Below are 12,877 nucleotides of genomic sequence, written 5' to 3' on the forward strand. Positions count from 1 at the left end.
TTCCACATCACTTTCCCCCTATTTTATTCATTTTAAAAAATATTTATTTGGCTGTGCCGGGTCTTAGTTGCAGCACATGGACTCTTTGTTGTGGCATGTGGGCTTACCTCTAGTTGTGGTGCGCAGGCTCAGTAGCCCCGCAGCATGTGGGATCTTAGTTCCCTGACCAGGAATTGAACCGGCAAACCCTGCATTAGAAGGTGGATTCTTAACCACTGGACCACTAGGGAAGTCACTCTCCCCTATTTTAATGTTCCATCTCGAGTGCAAGTAGATGTCACTGTGCTCGGGAAGGCTAGGTGCCATGGGCTTGTTTATCTACTCCTTGACCCGATGCTCAGAACCATGGAAAGGCAGAATCAGGACAAAACAGACACAAAGTCCAGCTGAAAGTTATGTTTCAGATCTGGCAGCTGTGTAAGCTGGTGGAATCAGGTCTAGAATCCACTTCTGTTGATTACAGTTAGTATTGCCTTGTTACATCTTGTGGCTAAATTATTAAAAATGAACCATCATCAATGAAACCTTCCTTCGTTAAAAAGTACTATGTATAAATAGGTATATAAATTATGTCAGTATATCAGCTTTAAGCAGAACCTCTTCCCCAGGAATAGCCACTGATATTGTTTCACAGAATGAAACACAAAAGAATTCAAGGAATAAAATTTTGGCAGTTCAAAACATTATGGAAAGAAATGTTATATAAGTGGTGGTTTCAAAAATTTCAGAAACCCAATTATAGTTTTATCATCTACTAAAAGAGACAAATATATCAAATACAAAAACACAGAAAAGAAACATAAGCTTTGGAAAAGGTAGTCTTTTTAATAACTGCTTTTGTCACCAGGTTAAGTCATGCAGTTACAAAGTAGTTAGAAATTTCTGAAAGGATATTATTGTTAAAAAAAAGAAAAGCTAATTCTTACATAAATAATATCTAGTACTTCATTGGGACACTACTGTTCAAAAGGCCCTGGCCAAACAACTCCCAAACAAAACACAACCCCGGGTTGTTTCCAGCCCACTGGGAATGAAGCCGTGTGCAGAAGATGAGGCCTCTAAATGAGGACAAAGAGTCGGGGCCATTGGCAATGCTCAGAGCCGCCAGCCAGACTCCAAAGAGGGAGCCCAAGTGGTTTTTTTCTGGGGCACTCTACTTGAATTATTGTTCAATTAGTCAACACAATAGATCTTCAAAAGAGGACAATTAACATGATAAGGAGGTTACTGCATTCTTTGGACTATATGTCATAATTGTGGTTAGTAAATTCCAACAGTCTTAACAAAAATAGCCTCCATCATTTGCAGGTATGAAGATAACTTAATTCTCTACCAGGCTTTTTATTTTTGCTGGATGACAATATGCAATTGACAAGTTATAAATGATACTGTTTTATGTTATAAAAATACTAGCTTTTTTCATTTATTATGTTTACAGGCATTCACTGCTTGAGTCAAGGTTAGGCTTGTTAAGTGACTAAAGGCAATTTTATTACAGCAGCATGTACTTATTTTATTCTAAAAGAATAAAATGCATAAAGAGAAAGATTTTTTTGTTTGTAACCTATAAAATTGAGTTATTTTGCTGATGTAAAATACCAATAACTCACTTGAGGACCATGCTACCTCCTGAAAATGCCATATACCTGCTTCTTAAATGTGTCAAAGCACCTGATAGATCTGTCCAGAGCTGAACAAGTGACTGACTACTCTTGGACAAAGGTGCTTTCCCAGGGCTACAGCTGACTGTGCTGGAAACAGCCATGGAACAAGGCAGCACAGGCAGAGGGAAACGACTTTATTTAAAGGCAAAATGCCCAAATGGCTCTCTGACATAGCTAATTTCTACTATCACTTATTAGCTTATTTATGATCCCCTAACTTTTTTTCTCAAGGGGCTGATTTGGATTGACTTGTTGAGAATGGTGTCCATCATCTATTAAGTCATGAGAGAGAGATTTTTGTGGTTACATGTAAACTTGTGATAGGTCTGCAGATGAAGAGGTGAAGAGGGTAGTGAAGAAGTCAGCTGCAGTCTGGTCCGGTCTATGTGAAGGTCACACCAGCTTCATTGTACACCCTGAAGACTTTCTCAATGGCATTGACATAGGCAGCTGTTCTCAGGTCCAATCCCAGGTTATACTTCATGGCTGTGCGCATGATTTGCTGAAATGAAGGAGATGTGATGTGGAGATGGGATGTGACCCTGACTCAAGTAGCCAGGCCATGAACACACAAGGCACATAACAGCCTGGTACAAGTTACCCTAGTACCACTTCAGGGCTGGACTTGGGTAGCCAAAGAGAAACTACTCAGGCAGTGAAATAACCTCGAGTCAGGAAGGACTAATTCTCTGGAATTAATACAAACTACTGTTTAGATGACAGGAAGATGTTGCTCCTTAGAATTTAAGATGTGAGTTATCTCTATGCCCTTTAGACATCCTGTAATCTGGAGCAAGTCCGATATACACTGTGGTAATTTAAATGAACTAAGGATGGGGTGATGAAAATGTTCTGGAGTGAGCGGTGATGGCTACATAGCCTCGTGAACATACTTGAAGGCTGCTAAATTATATACTTTAAAAGGGTGAATTTATGGTATGCTAATTATCTCAAAAAATTAACAAAATTAATATCTGCTTCTGCTATTTCAACTTGATGCCAAGTGGATAGAATCTGAACTCAAAAAGAAATTAGGAAAACTGGACTCGAACTGTGCTTAAGGCTTTGAAGTAAGGATCAAGTGGTCAAAAAACCTTTCACTTATACCAAATTCTATGTAGTAAGGTAGCTTCCTGTAGCTGTAACAGTGGTGCACTAAGCTGCAACCAAGTTTGGCTGACTAAGCTAAACATGATTCCTTCTAACTTGGCATTATTTCCCAAACTTTGGAAAACATATGGCAGATCCTAAAAACAACGCCCATCATTTAAGACTGAAAAAGCACATGTTTTGGAACATTTAAACACATCGCTATTTTCTGTCACTGCACACACAATCTGGCAGCTGAGATGGTTGAGCTGTACTTCATGTAACTACCAGAAACGCAAACAGCATCTGTGTACATACCCTGGCAGAGCGCTCCATGGTGTAAGCTAAGCCAGAGTGCACGATGTCTTTCTCAGAGGCACCCTGTTAGGAAAAAGAATAGTTTAACAAAACCATAAAGACATGCTTCACCTATAGAGCACAAAGGATTCTTAAGTCAATATACAGCCAGATAGAATTGTTTTTTGTCTTTCAGGAAAGATACACTTAATTTCTGTATAGTATCTTGATACCTATTTAAGTAGTCATGTTTTAACCACAATTTAGTTTTCACTATATTTGACAGCAAACAAATACTCATGAAATTGAAATTAATATCATGGTAAAACACCACAGGAAAGTATGGACCAAGAAACATAGGCCAAGTAGTGGGCTCAGCACCAGTCAACCAACCATCTGAGATGCAGACCACAACAACATGTTACCCTGTCGGTGTCAGGGTACATTCATCTCCGCTCCCCAGCACACCACACAGGGCACCGAAAAGAATCCAGCTACCTCCAACAGCAGCTGTGGGGTAGAATCCTGCCTGTATATTCAGCAATGCCACAAACTTTAAAGCTGGAGGGATCTTAGCAGCTCATAATTAACCACTCTGATTCTTCTGATGAGGAAACTGACAACCAGAGAAGTTGGCCAAAGTTACAGGTAGCTTTTTTTTAAATTTAATTTTACTTATTTTTGGCTGTGTCTGGTCTTAGTTGGGGCACGTGGGCTCTGTAGTTGGCGGCACATGGGATCTCTAGTTGAGGTGTGCAATCTCAGTAGTTGTGGCCCACGGGCTTAGTTGCCCTGCGGTATGTGGGATCTTAGTTCCCCAACCAGTGATCGAATCCATGTTCCCTGCAGTGGAAGGCGGATTCTTTACCACTGGACCACCAGGGAAGTCCCCAGGTAGCTATTTTTAGAGCTGGGATATAACCCAGCATCTTTGACCACCAAATCAGCTCCTCTCTTTCCTTTGCCAATTATCTCTGTAAGTCAGTTTGTTTCAACGGGTTCCTCTATCTAATTTGTTTTTTGGACTGTTTTCTAAAGTTAGGACAAATAACTATCACCACCACTCTTAATATGATATATATAGCTAGCAAACACATCCTGATATGCCAAATAAAAACTTGTTGTTGGTGAGCCACTTTTTATATATGCTGAACTTTATCTAATTAATACTTACTCACTTAAGAAGGTATATTTCTGTAACACTTATATCAATTAAGAAACATATGGGGGACTTCCCTGGTTGGCACAGTGGTTAAGAATATTCCTGCCAACGCAAGGGACATGGGTTCGCGCCCTGGTCTGGGAAGATCCCACACGCCTCGGAGCAACTAAGCCCATGCGCCACAACTGAGCCTGCGCTCTAGAGCCCGCGAGCCACAACTACTGAGCCTGTGTGCCGCAATTACCGAAGCCCATGATCTGCAACGAGAAGCCACCGCAATGAGAAGCCCGCATACCGCAACAAAGAGTAGCTCCCGCTTGCTGCAACTAGAGAAAGCCTGTGCGCAGCAATGAAGACCCAACGCAGCCCAAGATAAATAATAAATAAATTAATTTTAAAAAAAAGAAACATGGAACTTCCCCGGTGGCGCAGTGGTTAAGAGACCACCTGCTAATGCAGGGGACACAGATTTGAGCCCTGGTCCGGGAAAATCCTACGTGCCGTGAAGCAACTAAGCCCATGCGCCAGAACTACTGAGCCTGCGCTCTAGAGCCCCCAAGCCACAAGTACTGAGCCCACGTGCCACCACTACTGAAGCCCGCGCACCTAGAGCCCATGTTCCGCAGTAAGAGAAGCCACTGCACTGCAATGAAGAGTAGCCTCCACTCGCTGCAACTAGAGAAAGCCCGCACGCAGCAACTAATTCGCAACACAGCCAAAAAATGAATAAAATTAAATTAAAACAAACAAACAAACAGAGAAACATATAGGTTAAGCTTTGTTTTTTTCTTTCTTTCTTTTTTTTTTTTTTTTTGCGGTACGCAGGCCTCTCTCTGTTGTGGCCTCTCCTATTGCGGAGCACAGGCTCCGGACGTGCATGCCCAGCGGCCATGGCTCACGGGCCCAGCCGCTCTGCAGCATGTGGGATCTTCCAGGACCGGGGCACGAACCCGTGTCCCCCGCATTGGCAGGCGGACTCTCAACCACTGCGCCAACTACTGTGCCACCAGGGAAGCCCTGAGCTTTGTTTTGTTCTACCAAGTTAGGAACAGGAAAACTTGCTTTACAAGTGGAATACTGCTATTCCTTTCACCCACTCATTCATTCACCAAACATTTACTGAGTACCTACTATGTTCCAGGCACTCTTCTAGGTACTGGGGACACAGCAGAAAACAAAATAATGAAAATTCTCTGTTCTCCTGGAGTTTATATTCTAGTTAGAGGAGACAGCATATAAAAAACCATGAGGCTGAGTGAGATCACCAAAATTTTGAATTCAGACTGAGAAGTGGTTCAGGGACTGAGGACTTCCAATGTTAACAGGGTACAGGGATGACAAGGATCAGCAGAAGGACTGGCGAGTGAAGCAGGAAGAAACCCAGGAGGATGTGGTGTCCTGGAAGCTAAGGAATCTTTCCAGCGGGAGTGGTCACCTGTGGCCAGTGCAGTAAGATGAGGACTGAAAAATGCCCGCTAGGTTTGGTGACGCTGCCACCACCGGTTACCGTGACAAGAAGAGTTCTGGTGGAGTGGTGGGCAGAATAGGAGGTTTGAGTATAGAAGAACTGGGGACAGAGTATACACAACTCTTAAGGAGGTTTGCTATACGAGAAATAAAAATAGCAAGACCTGGAAGGGCAAGTGGGATTAAGATTTATATTTTTTAAGGCAGCATTTGTTACATTGATAGGAATGACTGAATAGAGGGAAAACGATGCAAGAGAAAGGGGAGGGTGTGCTCGAGCAGTGCATCTGAGAGACTGAAAACAGCCCAGAACAAGACTCGGGCTGAGATGGAAGCACAAAGTGTTGCTCAAGGGTACAGATACCAGGAGCTGGGTAGATGTGGACGTTCCCTGACTGCTTCACTTTTCTGTGAATAGATAACCAGGTCATAAACTGGAGTGCAGGGAGAGAAAAAAGGAGAAAATATGATATAATTAACGAAGAGAATGAGAGAATGAATGGAACAGGGAAAAGTAGTTTAACTGCTGGGCAGCTGAGAGCCTACTTTAAGTCTGAAGAGTCAGCAGGGCCTCCTGCTACAGCGGAGGAACGGAGGGGGCAGAGAGCTAAATTTCCTCGGGGTTCAGGTGCTAACAAAGGAGTGTGATGAAGCAAAACAAGACCGGAGAGTGACTGTAATGATGGGCAATGGAATTTAAGTGAAGACAGGTGTGATGAAGGACAGTGAAAAGATGATCAGGTCAATGATGTAGGTCCTGGCAGGGCCACAGCATGGCTGGGGAGGAGGAAACTAAAAGCAAGGAGCTGGGGGAAGAAACTGGGTTTTCAACTGACACTTATTACAAGACTGCTGCAATAAGTAAGTCACTAAGAGATGAGAAATAGCATTAAAGTCTAAAATTAGAAGCACCGAAAGCATTTGAAAACTGGAAGACTGATACATTGGGCAAAGATTATTTTAAAAAAGCATAAAAACGAAAGGCATCATGGCTCTGTCTTCCTAACCAACTGGCTGTCCTCTTCACTCCCTCTCCAGGTTTCAGTCTGATTGACTATGTGGCAGGCGTGTGCTGGGACATGGGGCGACCACAGGGAGGAGCAAGAATCCCATCTTAAAGCCGCAGCGACAGCAGGGCCTATAAACGCACTAAGTGACTTGTGATGGAAGGATGGGTGAAATGCTGGCAGGCAGAGAGGACTTTCAGGGAAAGCCACTGGGATGTGACACTCAAGCAGGGAGTGGGTCTGGGTGTTCCAGAAGGAGGGACCAGAACTAAGACACATGGTTCTGGGAAAGAGGAAGGTTCTTTGAGGAGAGTTACCCAGAGTGGCAAAAGCATCTTTTCTCCTTCAAAACAAAACCCTTAACATTTCCCCATGTTGCAATATAGTCTTAAATTATTTCCCATGACTGAATATTTCATAAGAAGACATATTATCACTTAGCCACTTCCCTGCCCCCCCCACACACTGGATTGTAAAATCAAACCTAATTTTAAAAATGACTGTAAACACAGTTCCAATGACATCATGCACGGACTCATTCCTCTCCTTTAAAATTGTTTTCTTAGGATTAACTCCCAGAGGTGATGTTATTTTAAGTGTCAAAGGGCAGGAACTCTTTAATAAGTCTTTTGCATTGTCATCAGAATAAAGGTACAACTGCTTCACAACAGACATGGTGAGCATAAGATCCATTAATTGTTTATGCTAGTTTAATACATTAAAGAATCCTTATTTTAATGTATACTTCTTTAACAACGAGGTTAAACATTTTTTTCTAGGCCTACTTCTGATTTTTTTCATGTCGCCTGCTACTTACTGGTAAAGAAATTCTCTTTGTGATGTGTATTAATATATCCTGTCAATAGCTAATTAACAACAAATAGTTTTTCTCATCTGTCTTCTTTGACTCTTATTTGTGTCCATATAGTAATTTCAATTTTTTACATAGGTCAATCTAATGTTTACTTTTCAATTCTTTCCATTTCTCTAAAGCTTAAAATAGTTAAAATACACAATAACTCTTCACCATTATGTTAGAATCACTTGTTGAGTCATCTGTATTGTAAAAGTATCAAAAGCAGAACCATGAATTATTTCAAACTAAGATTCTTACTCCATTTTTAGAATGTAAGGAAAGAGGAAGTCATATAACTGTCATGTTGATAACCACGCCTTAATCCCATTTAATACAGCTGGCCTGACCTAAAGAAGACAGCAGGCAGTGTATCTGATGCCACCACAGGCACACTCACCGATATCCTGTCTTGGAACTCTGCTGTGGGTACAACGGGAATAGTTCCACCATGCTTTCCAAATTTCCTTTCCAAACTCTCTTGAACGGACACTATAAAAAGCCAAGAGATGAAGATACGATATTGCTAGTAGGAAAAAAATGAAGTAGAAACGAAAGTAGCCCCAAACTATATCCACAGCCCCAAACACTAATAACATAAAAGGGTTACTCACTTAAATCTCAGTTAAAAGGAATAAAGCACTTTGCCAAATTCCTATATAAATGTGAATTTAGGTCACTGCTCTGTTTCCATAACACCCATTAGCAGGGATTTTCCTTGGCTCTTTTAAAAAGAAAATGCTGAGGGAAAAAGGAATGGAAATCGATGGAACACTTCACCCAGATTCTCAGAGTGGGCTCAGTAAAGCTCAGTTGGAGGTCTTGGTCTTATTTCAGCTTGAGGAAAATTCTAGTGTCAACTCTGGAGCCTATTCTAGTCAAAGACAAAACAGTATTCTCATCATAAGACTCAAAAAATTCTTGACAATAGATAGGGCTTTACCAAAAGCAACCTGAGATAGAAATGGATGAGTATCAGCAGGAGCTCCTGGTTTAAAATGATACTCTTTATACTATTAACTTACAGATTAGGTTCTGGGAACCAGAACATACTCGCAGAATAAACATTGGAATATAAATATATTCCAGAGAGTTAATATAGTGAATACCTATAAAGAAATTGTGTATTTTTGGTCTAAGACTCATGAGTCAGAATAGTTTTCGTTCTGAGACTAAACAAAAAGGAAATTAGCCCTTTTATTAAGTGCAGGCTTTCCCCAACCTTTTAGATGACCCAAAAGATAACTTTTGCAGAACAGGATAATCAGAACTTACTGAGCAAGTGGTAGTTAGAATCCCTTTCATATTTGAAGGTCAAACGGCCATAGCTGACATGATTTAGATTCTTCAGCCACTCAAAGTAAGACACTGTCACTCCTCCAGCATTCAAGTAGAGATCCTATACACAAAAAAATGAGGAGATGATGGTCTTAATAAAAGCTTACAATGAACGTGAGCTCATTGTTTAATATCAAAGTTTTAATATCAAAGCAGATTAAGCTTCAAGCTTCCCAAATACATCTTAGATGGTATCAGAAATTTTACACTTAAACAAACCCCCTTCCCAATACATCTAAGGCTTTCTCCCTTTGGAAAAAAAAATAATTTATTGGTTTATTAATCAGCAAGCATTGGATCAGAGGTTTTAGAGCCTCTTCTCCACCAAAAAAATTCTGAGAAAATTGCCTGCCCACTAACCACTGGTTTGGATGGTCCAAGGGTGTCTTGCCAGAAGATTAGTGTTCACTCTCCCACTACATAAAGGCAGTCTATTTCAGTTAAACTGAATTTAAGTGCTTTCAGCAAAAGCAGTTCTTCAAAATGCATCGCGAGTCCACACTAACTTCTAATTTCCAATGACCTTTTGGTACAGACCCCCAAAACTTAAGCACATGTTACTCATATTAGCTTTCTGAGTAAGACAGCAAGGGACATTTGAAAGATAGAGTAGTCCTTCTAGCACATTATACATTTATATAACTGGATTTTAAGAAGTCTAAATACATACTCAAGAAAGAGCCTGAAGTTGGAAGAAAATGTTCAGGTCCAATATAAGACAGGCTTATTATATTAACCACACTTCTACTTTATTTTCTTAAAAGCAAAATAAAGGGACTTCCCTGGTAGTCCAGTGGTACAGAATCTGTCCTGCAATGCAGGGCACGTGGGTTTGACCCCTAGTCAGGGAACTAAGATCCCACATGCTGCGAGGCAACTAAACCCACACACCACAACTACTGAGCCCAAGAGCCTCAACTAGAGAGCCTGCAAGTAGAGAGCCTGCATGCGGCAAACTACAGAGCCCACATGCTCTGGAGCCCGCCTGCCACAACTACAGTGCCCACACGCCCTGGAGCCTGCATGCCACTACTAGAGAGAAGCTTGCAAGCCACAGCCAAGAGCCTGTGCGCTGCAACAAAAGATCCCGCATCCCGCAACTAAGACCCGACGCAGCCAAAAATAAATATAGATAAATAAATAAAAGTTTAAAACAAAATAAAGATGAAGAATTCATCACTAAGGCTTGGGAAACTAACAATCCTCCTCTCCCCCCAGTTCCTTGCAAAAGACAATTATGATTCCAAGTACATATAAAATATGGCAAATGTAGCTTACTTACTGGAATAACCATGATGTTCCTCTCTAGGAAAATCTTATCAGCTTCTGGAGTTGTCGGTCCATTGGCACCTTCAGCAATGATCTGCAAGAAAGTCACGAACATAGAGAAATGCCAATAACACCATCAAATCCCCTCCAGCTGAGCTCAAGAGATGTGTGGGGTATGGGGCTGTGGGAGAGAAGCAAAATCCCACTTTAAATTGTATGCTTGGGGACTTGTATGGCCAAAAAGTTTATTTGGGTTTTTCCATAAGATGGTAACGAACCTGAAGGAACATTTTGGCCACCCCAATACATCCCAATAAAGCTGTTTTCTTTTTTTTAAAAAAAGAGGAAACCCATTAGAGCTTTTCTATGACTCTCAGTGTCACTCCACATTGGTAAGGTTGAATCCATCATGCTGTCACCTTGGCTTTGACTCTGGGTGCATTGGACCTGGTCAGCTGCTTCTCACTGGCAGCAGGGATCAATATGTCACAGTCAGCCTCCAAGATGTTCCCTTCATAGATCTTTGCTTTGGGGAAGCCCAGGATTGTTCCATGTTGCTATAATTGATTGAAAATCAGAATTAATGGTTGCAACAGAGTTTAAATGTTTATGTTTAGTGCCTATGATATGAAGACTCATTTAGTAGGAGGTCTTTGAGTTACATTAAAAAAAATAAGCAAACAAAATGAAAAGACAACCCACAGAATGGGAGAAAATACTTGTAAACGAAGCGACCAACAAGGGATTAATCTCCAAAATATACAAACAGCTCATGCAGCTCAATATCAAAAAAACAAACAACCCAATCAAAAAATGGGTGGAAGATCTAAATAGACATTTCTCCAAAGAAGACATACAGATGGCCAAGAGGCACATGAAAAGACGCTCAACATCACTAATAATTAGAAAAATGCAAATCAAAACTACAACGAGGTATCACCTCACACCGGTCAGAATGGCCATCATCAAGAAATCTACAGACAATAAATGCTGGAGAGGGTGTGGAGAAAAGGGAAGCCTCTTGCACTATTGGTGGGAATGTAAATTGATACAGCCACTATGGAGGCCACTATGGAGGTTCCTTAAAAAACTAAAAACAGAGCTACCATATGATCCAGCAGTTCCACTCCTGGACATATATCTGGAGAAAACCATAATTCGAAAAGACACATGTACCCCAATGTTCACTGCAGCACTATTTACAACAGCCATGACATGGAAGCAACCTAAGTGTCCATCGACAGATGAATGGATAGAGAAGATGTTGTACGTATATACGATGGAATATTAATTACTCAGCCGTAAAAAAGAATGAAATAATGCCATTTGCAGCAACTAGAGATTATCATACTAAGTGAAGTAAGTCAAAAAGAGAAAGGCAAATACCATATGATATCATGTATATATGGAATCTAAAATATGGCAGTCTAAAAAGGATGAAATAATGCCATTTGCAGTGACCTGGATGGACCTAGAGATTGTCATACTGAGTGCAGTCAGAGAAAGACAAACATCATATGATATTGCGTATATGTGGAATCTAAAAATGGTACAAATGAACCTATTTACAAAACAGAAATAGAGTCACAGATGTAGAAAACGAACTTATGGTTACCCGGGGGGAAGGTGGGGAGGGATAAATTGGGAGATTGGGATTGACACATATACAGTACTCTATATAAAACAGATAACTAATAAGGACCTGTATAGAACAGGGAACTCTACTCAATACCCTGTTATCACCTGTATAGGAATAGAATCTAAAAAAGAATGGATATATGTATAACTGACTCACCTTGCTGAACAGCAGAAACTAACAGAACACTGCAAATCAACTATACTCCAATAAAAATTAATTTAAAAAAACAATGCAAACAGATTTCAATAATACTTTTTTCAACTTTACAACATTCAGGTGGTCAAACTGTTCAGATATTACATTAACATACCAATTTGAAGTCTTCCAGTTCCTTTGGGTCAATACCATCTGGATTCCATATGCTCCCATCAGATTCACCAACACCAACACATTTAGCACCAAAACGATGTAAATATCTCATCGAGTGCAGGCCCACATTACCAAATCCCTGTGAAGAACAGTTGTACATGAAACAAGAGTCAAAGTCCTAGCACAGATGATAAATGTCATATTCTGACCAATACAATTCTGTTGGTTTAGAAGTAATTCTCAAAATCCTTTTGATAAAAGAAACAATGTCTCTCTTCAACAATAAATTTCTGGTTCGGAATGTGGAACCCAACCCTTTGTCCTCTGTGATAATGAGTCCTGAGGACATTCAGTGACATGCAGCCTTATTGGCCTATAAAGAAACGGCAGTGATGTCAACAACGCTACCTAGGACCTCAGTTCCTGATGACCAGATGTCCTATGGTCGTGAAAAGATAAGTCAGTAATTGGGAGGGGTATGGGTTTTATTTTAAAGTAGGACTCAACTTAATTTTGATTCCTCTAAGTAAACTAATCAAAACACCACACAAAAGTTGAAATTTGGATCATTGTGTAAACCTTTCTGTATACACATAATAGTTTAAGAGATGTCCCCTTCTGGATACAATTTCAATTTAAATATCAAACAAAAGAAGTTGATGATAGTTTCATATGTTTCTGAGAGATACTTGGTTTAGTCACATGAATCTTACCAAGGTTCAAAAAACAAAGGATGTATTACTCTGCATATGTCCATTTTAAAACTTAAAAGATCCAAAGAAT

At 40.5% G+C, this 12,877-nt stretch overlaps 1 protein-coding gene across 2 annotated transcripts in view; it reads right to left on the minus strand.

Moving 5' to 3' along the window:
* GLUD1 (glutamate dehydrogenase 1) overlaps positions 1 to 12,877 on the minus strand; it is a 57,530-nt gene that overhangs the window by 15,053 nt on the left and 29,600 nt on the right. The window contains exons 7-13 of one of the 2 annotated variants that reach the window (XM_082641404.1): positions 12,096 to 12,233; positions 10,566 to 10,703; positions 10,160 to 10,240; positions 8,815 to 8,938; positions 7,940 to 8,031; positions 3,072 to 3,134; positions 793 to 2,166 (exon numbers count right to left, since the gene is read on the minus strand). In XM_082641404.1, the coding sequence (XP_082497530.1) occupies positions 2,047 to 2,166; positions 3,072 to 3,134; positions 7,940 to 8,031; positions 8,815 to 8,938; positions 10,160 to 10,240; positions 10,566 to 10,703; positions 12,096 to 12,233 (756 nt within the window). In that variant the 3' untranslated portion in view covers positions 793 to 2,046. Of the gene's footprint in view, positions 1 to 792; positions 2,167 to 3,071; positions 3,135 to 7,939; positions 8,032 to 8,814; positions 8,939 to 10,159; positions 10,241 to 10,565; positions 10,704 to 12,095; positions 12,234 to 12,877 lie in introns of those variants that run through there. The other variant, XM_082641405.1, reaches the window with a different exon arrangement.

This window comes from Mesoplodon mirus (genome assembly GCF_964341445.2).
Source record: "Mesoplodon mirus genome assembly, chromosome: 2".
In the NCBI taxonomy this organism is placed as follows: Eukaryota; Metazoa; Chordata; class Mammalia; order Artiodactyla; family Ziphiidae; genus Mesoplodon; species Mesoplodon mirus.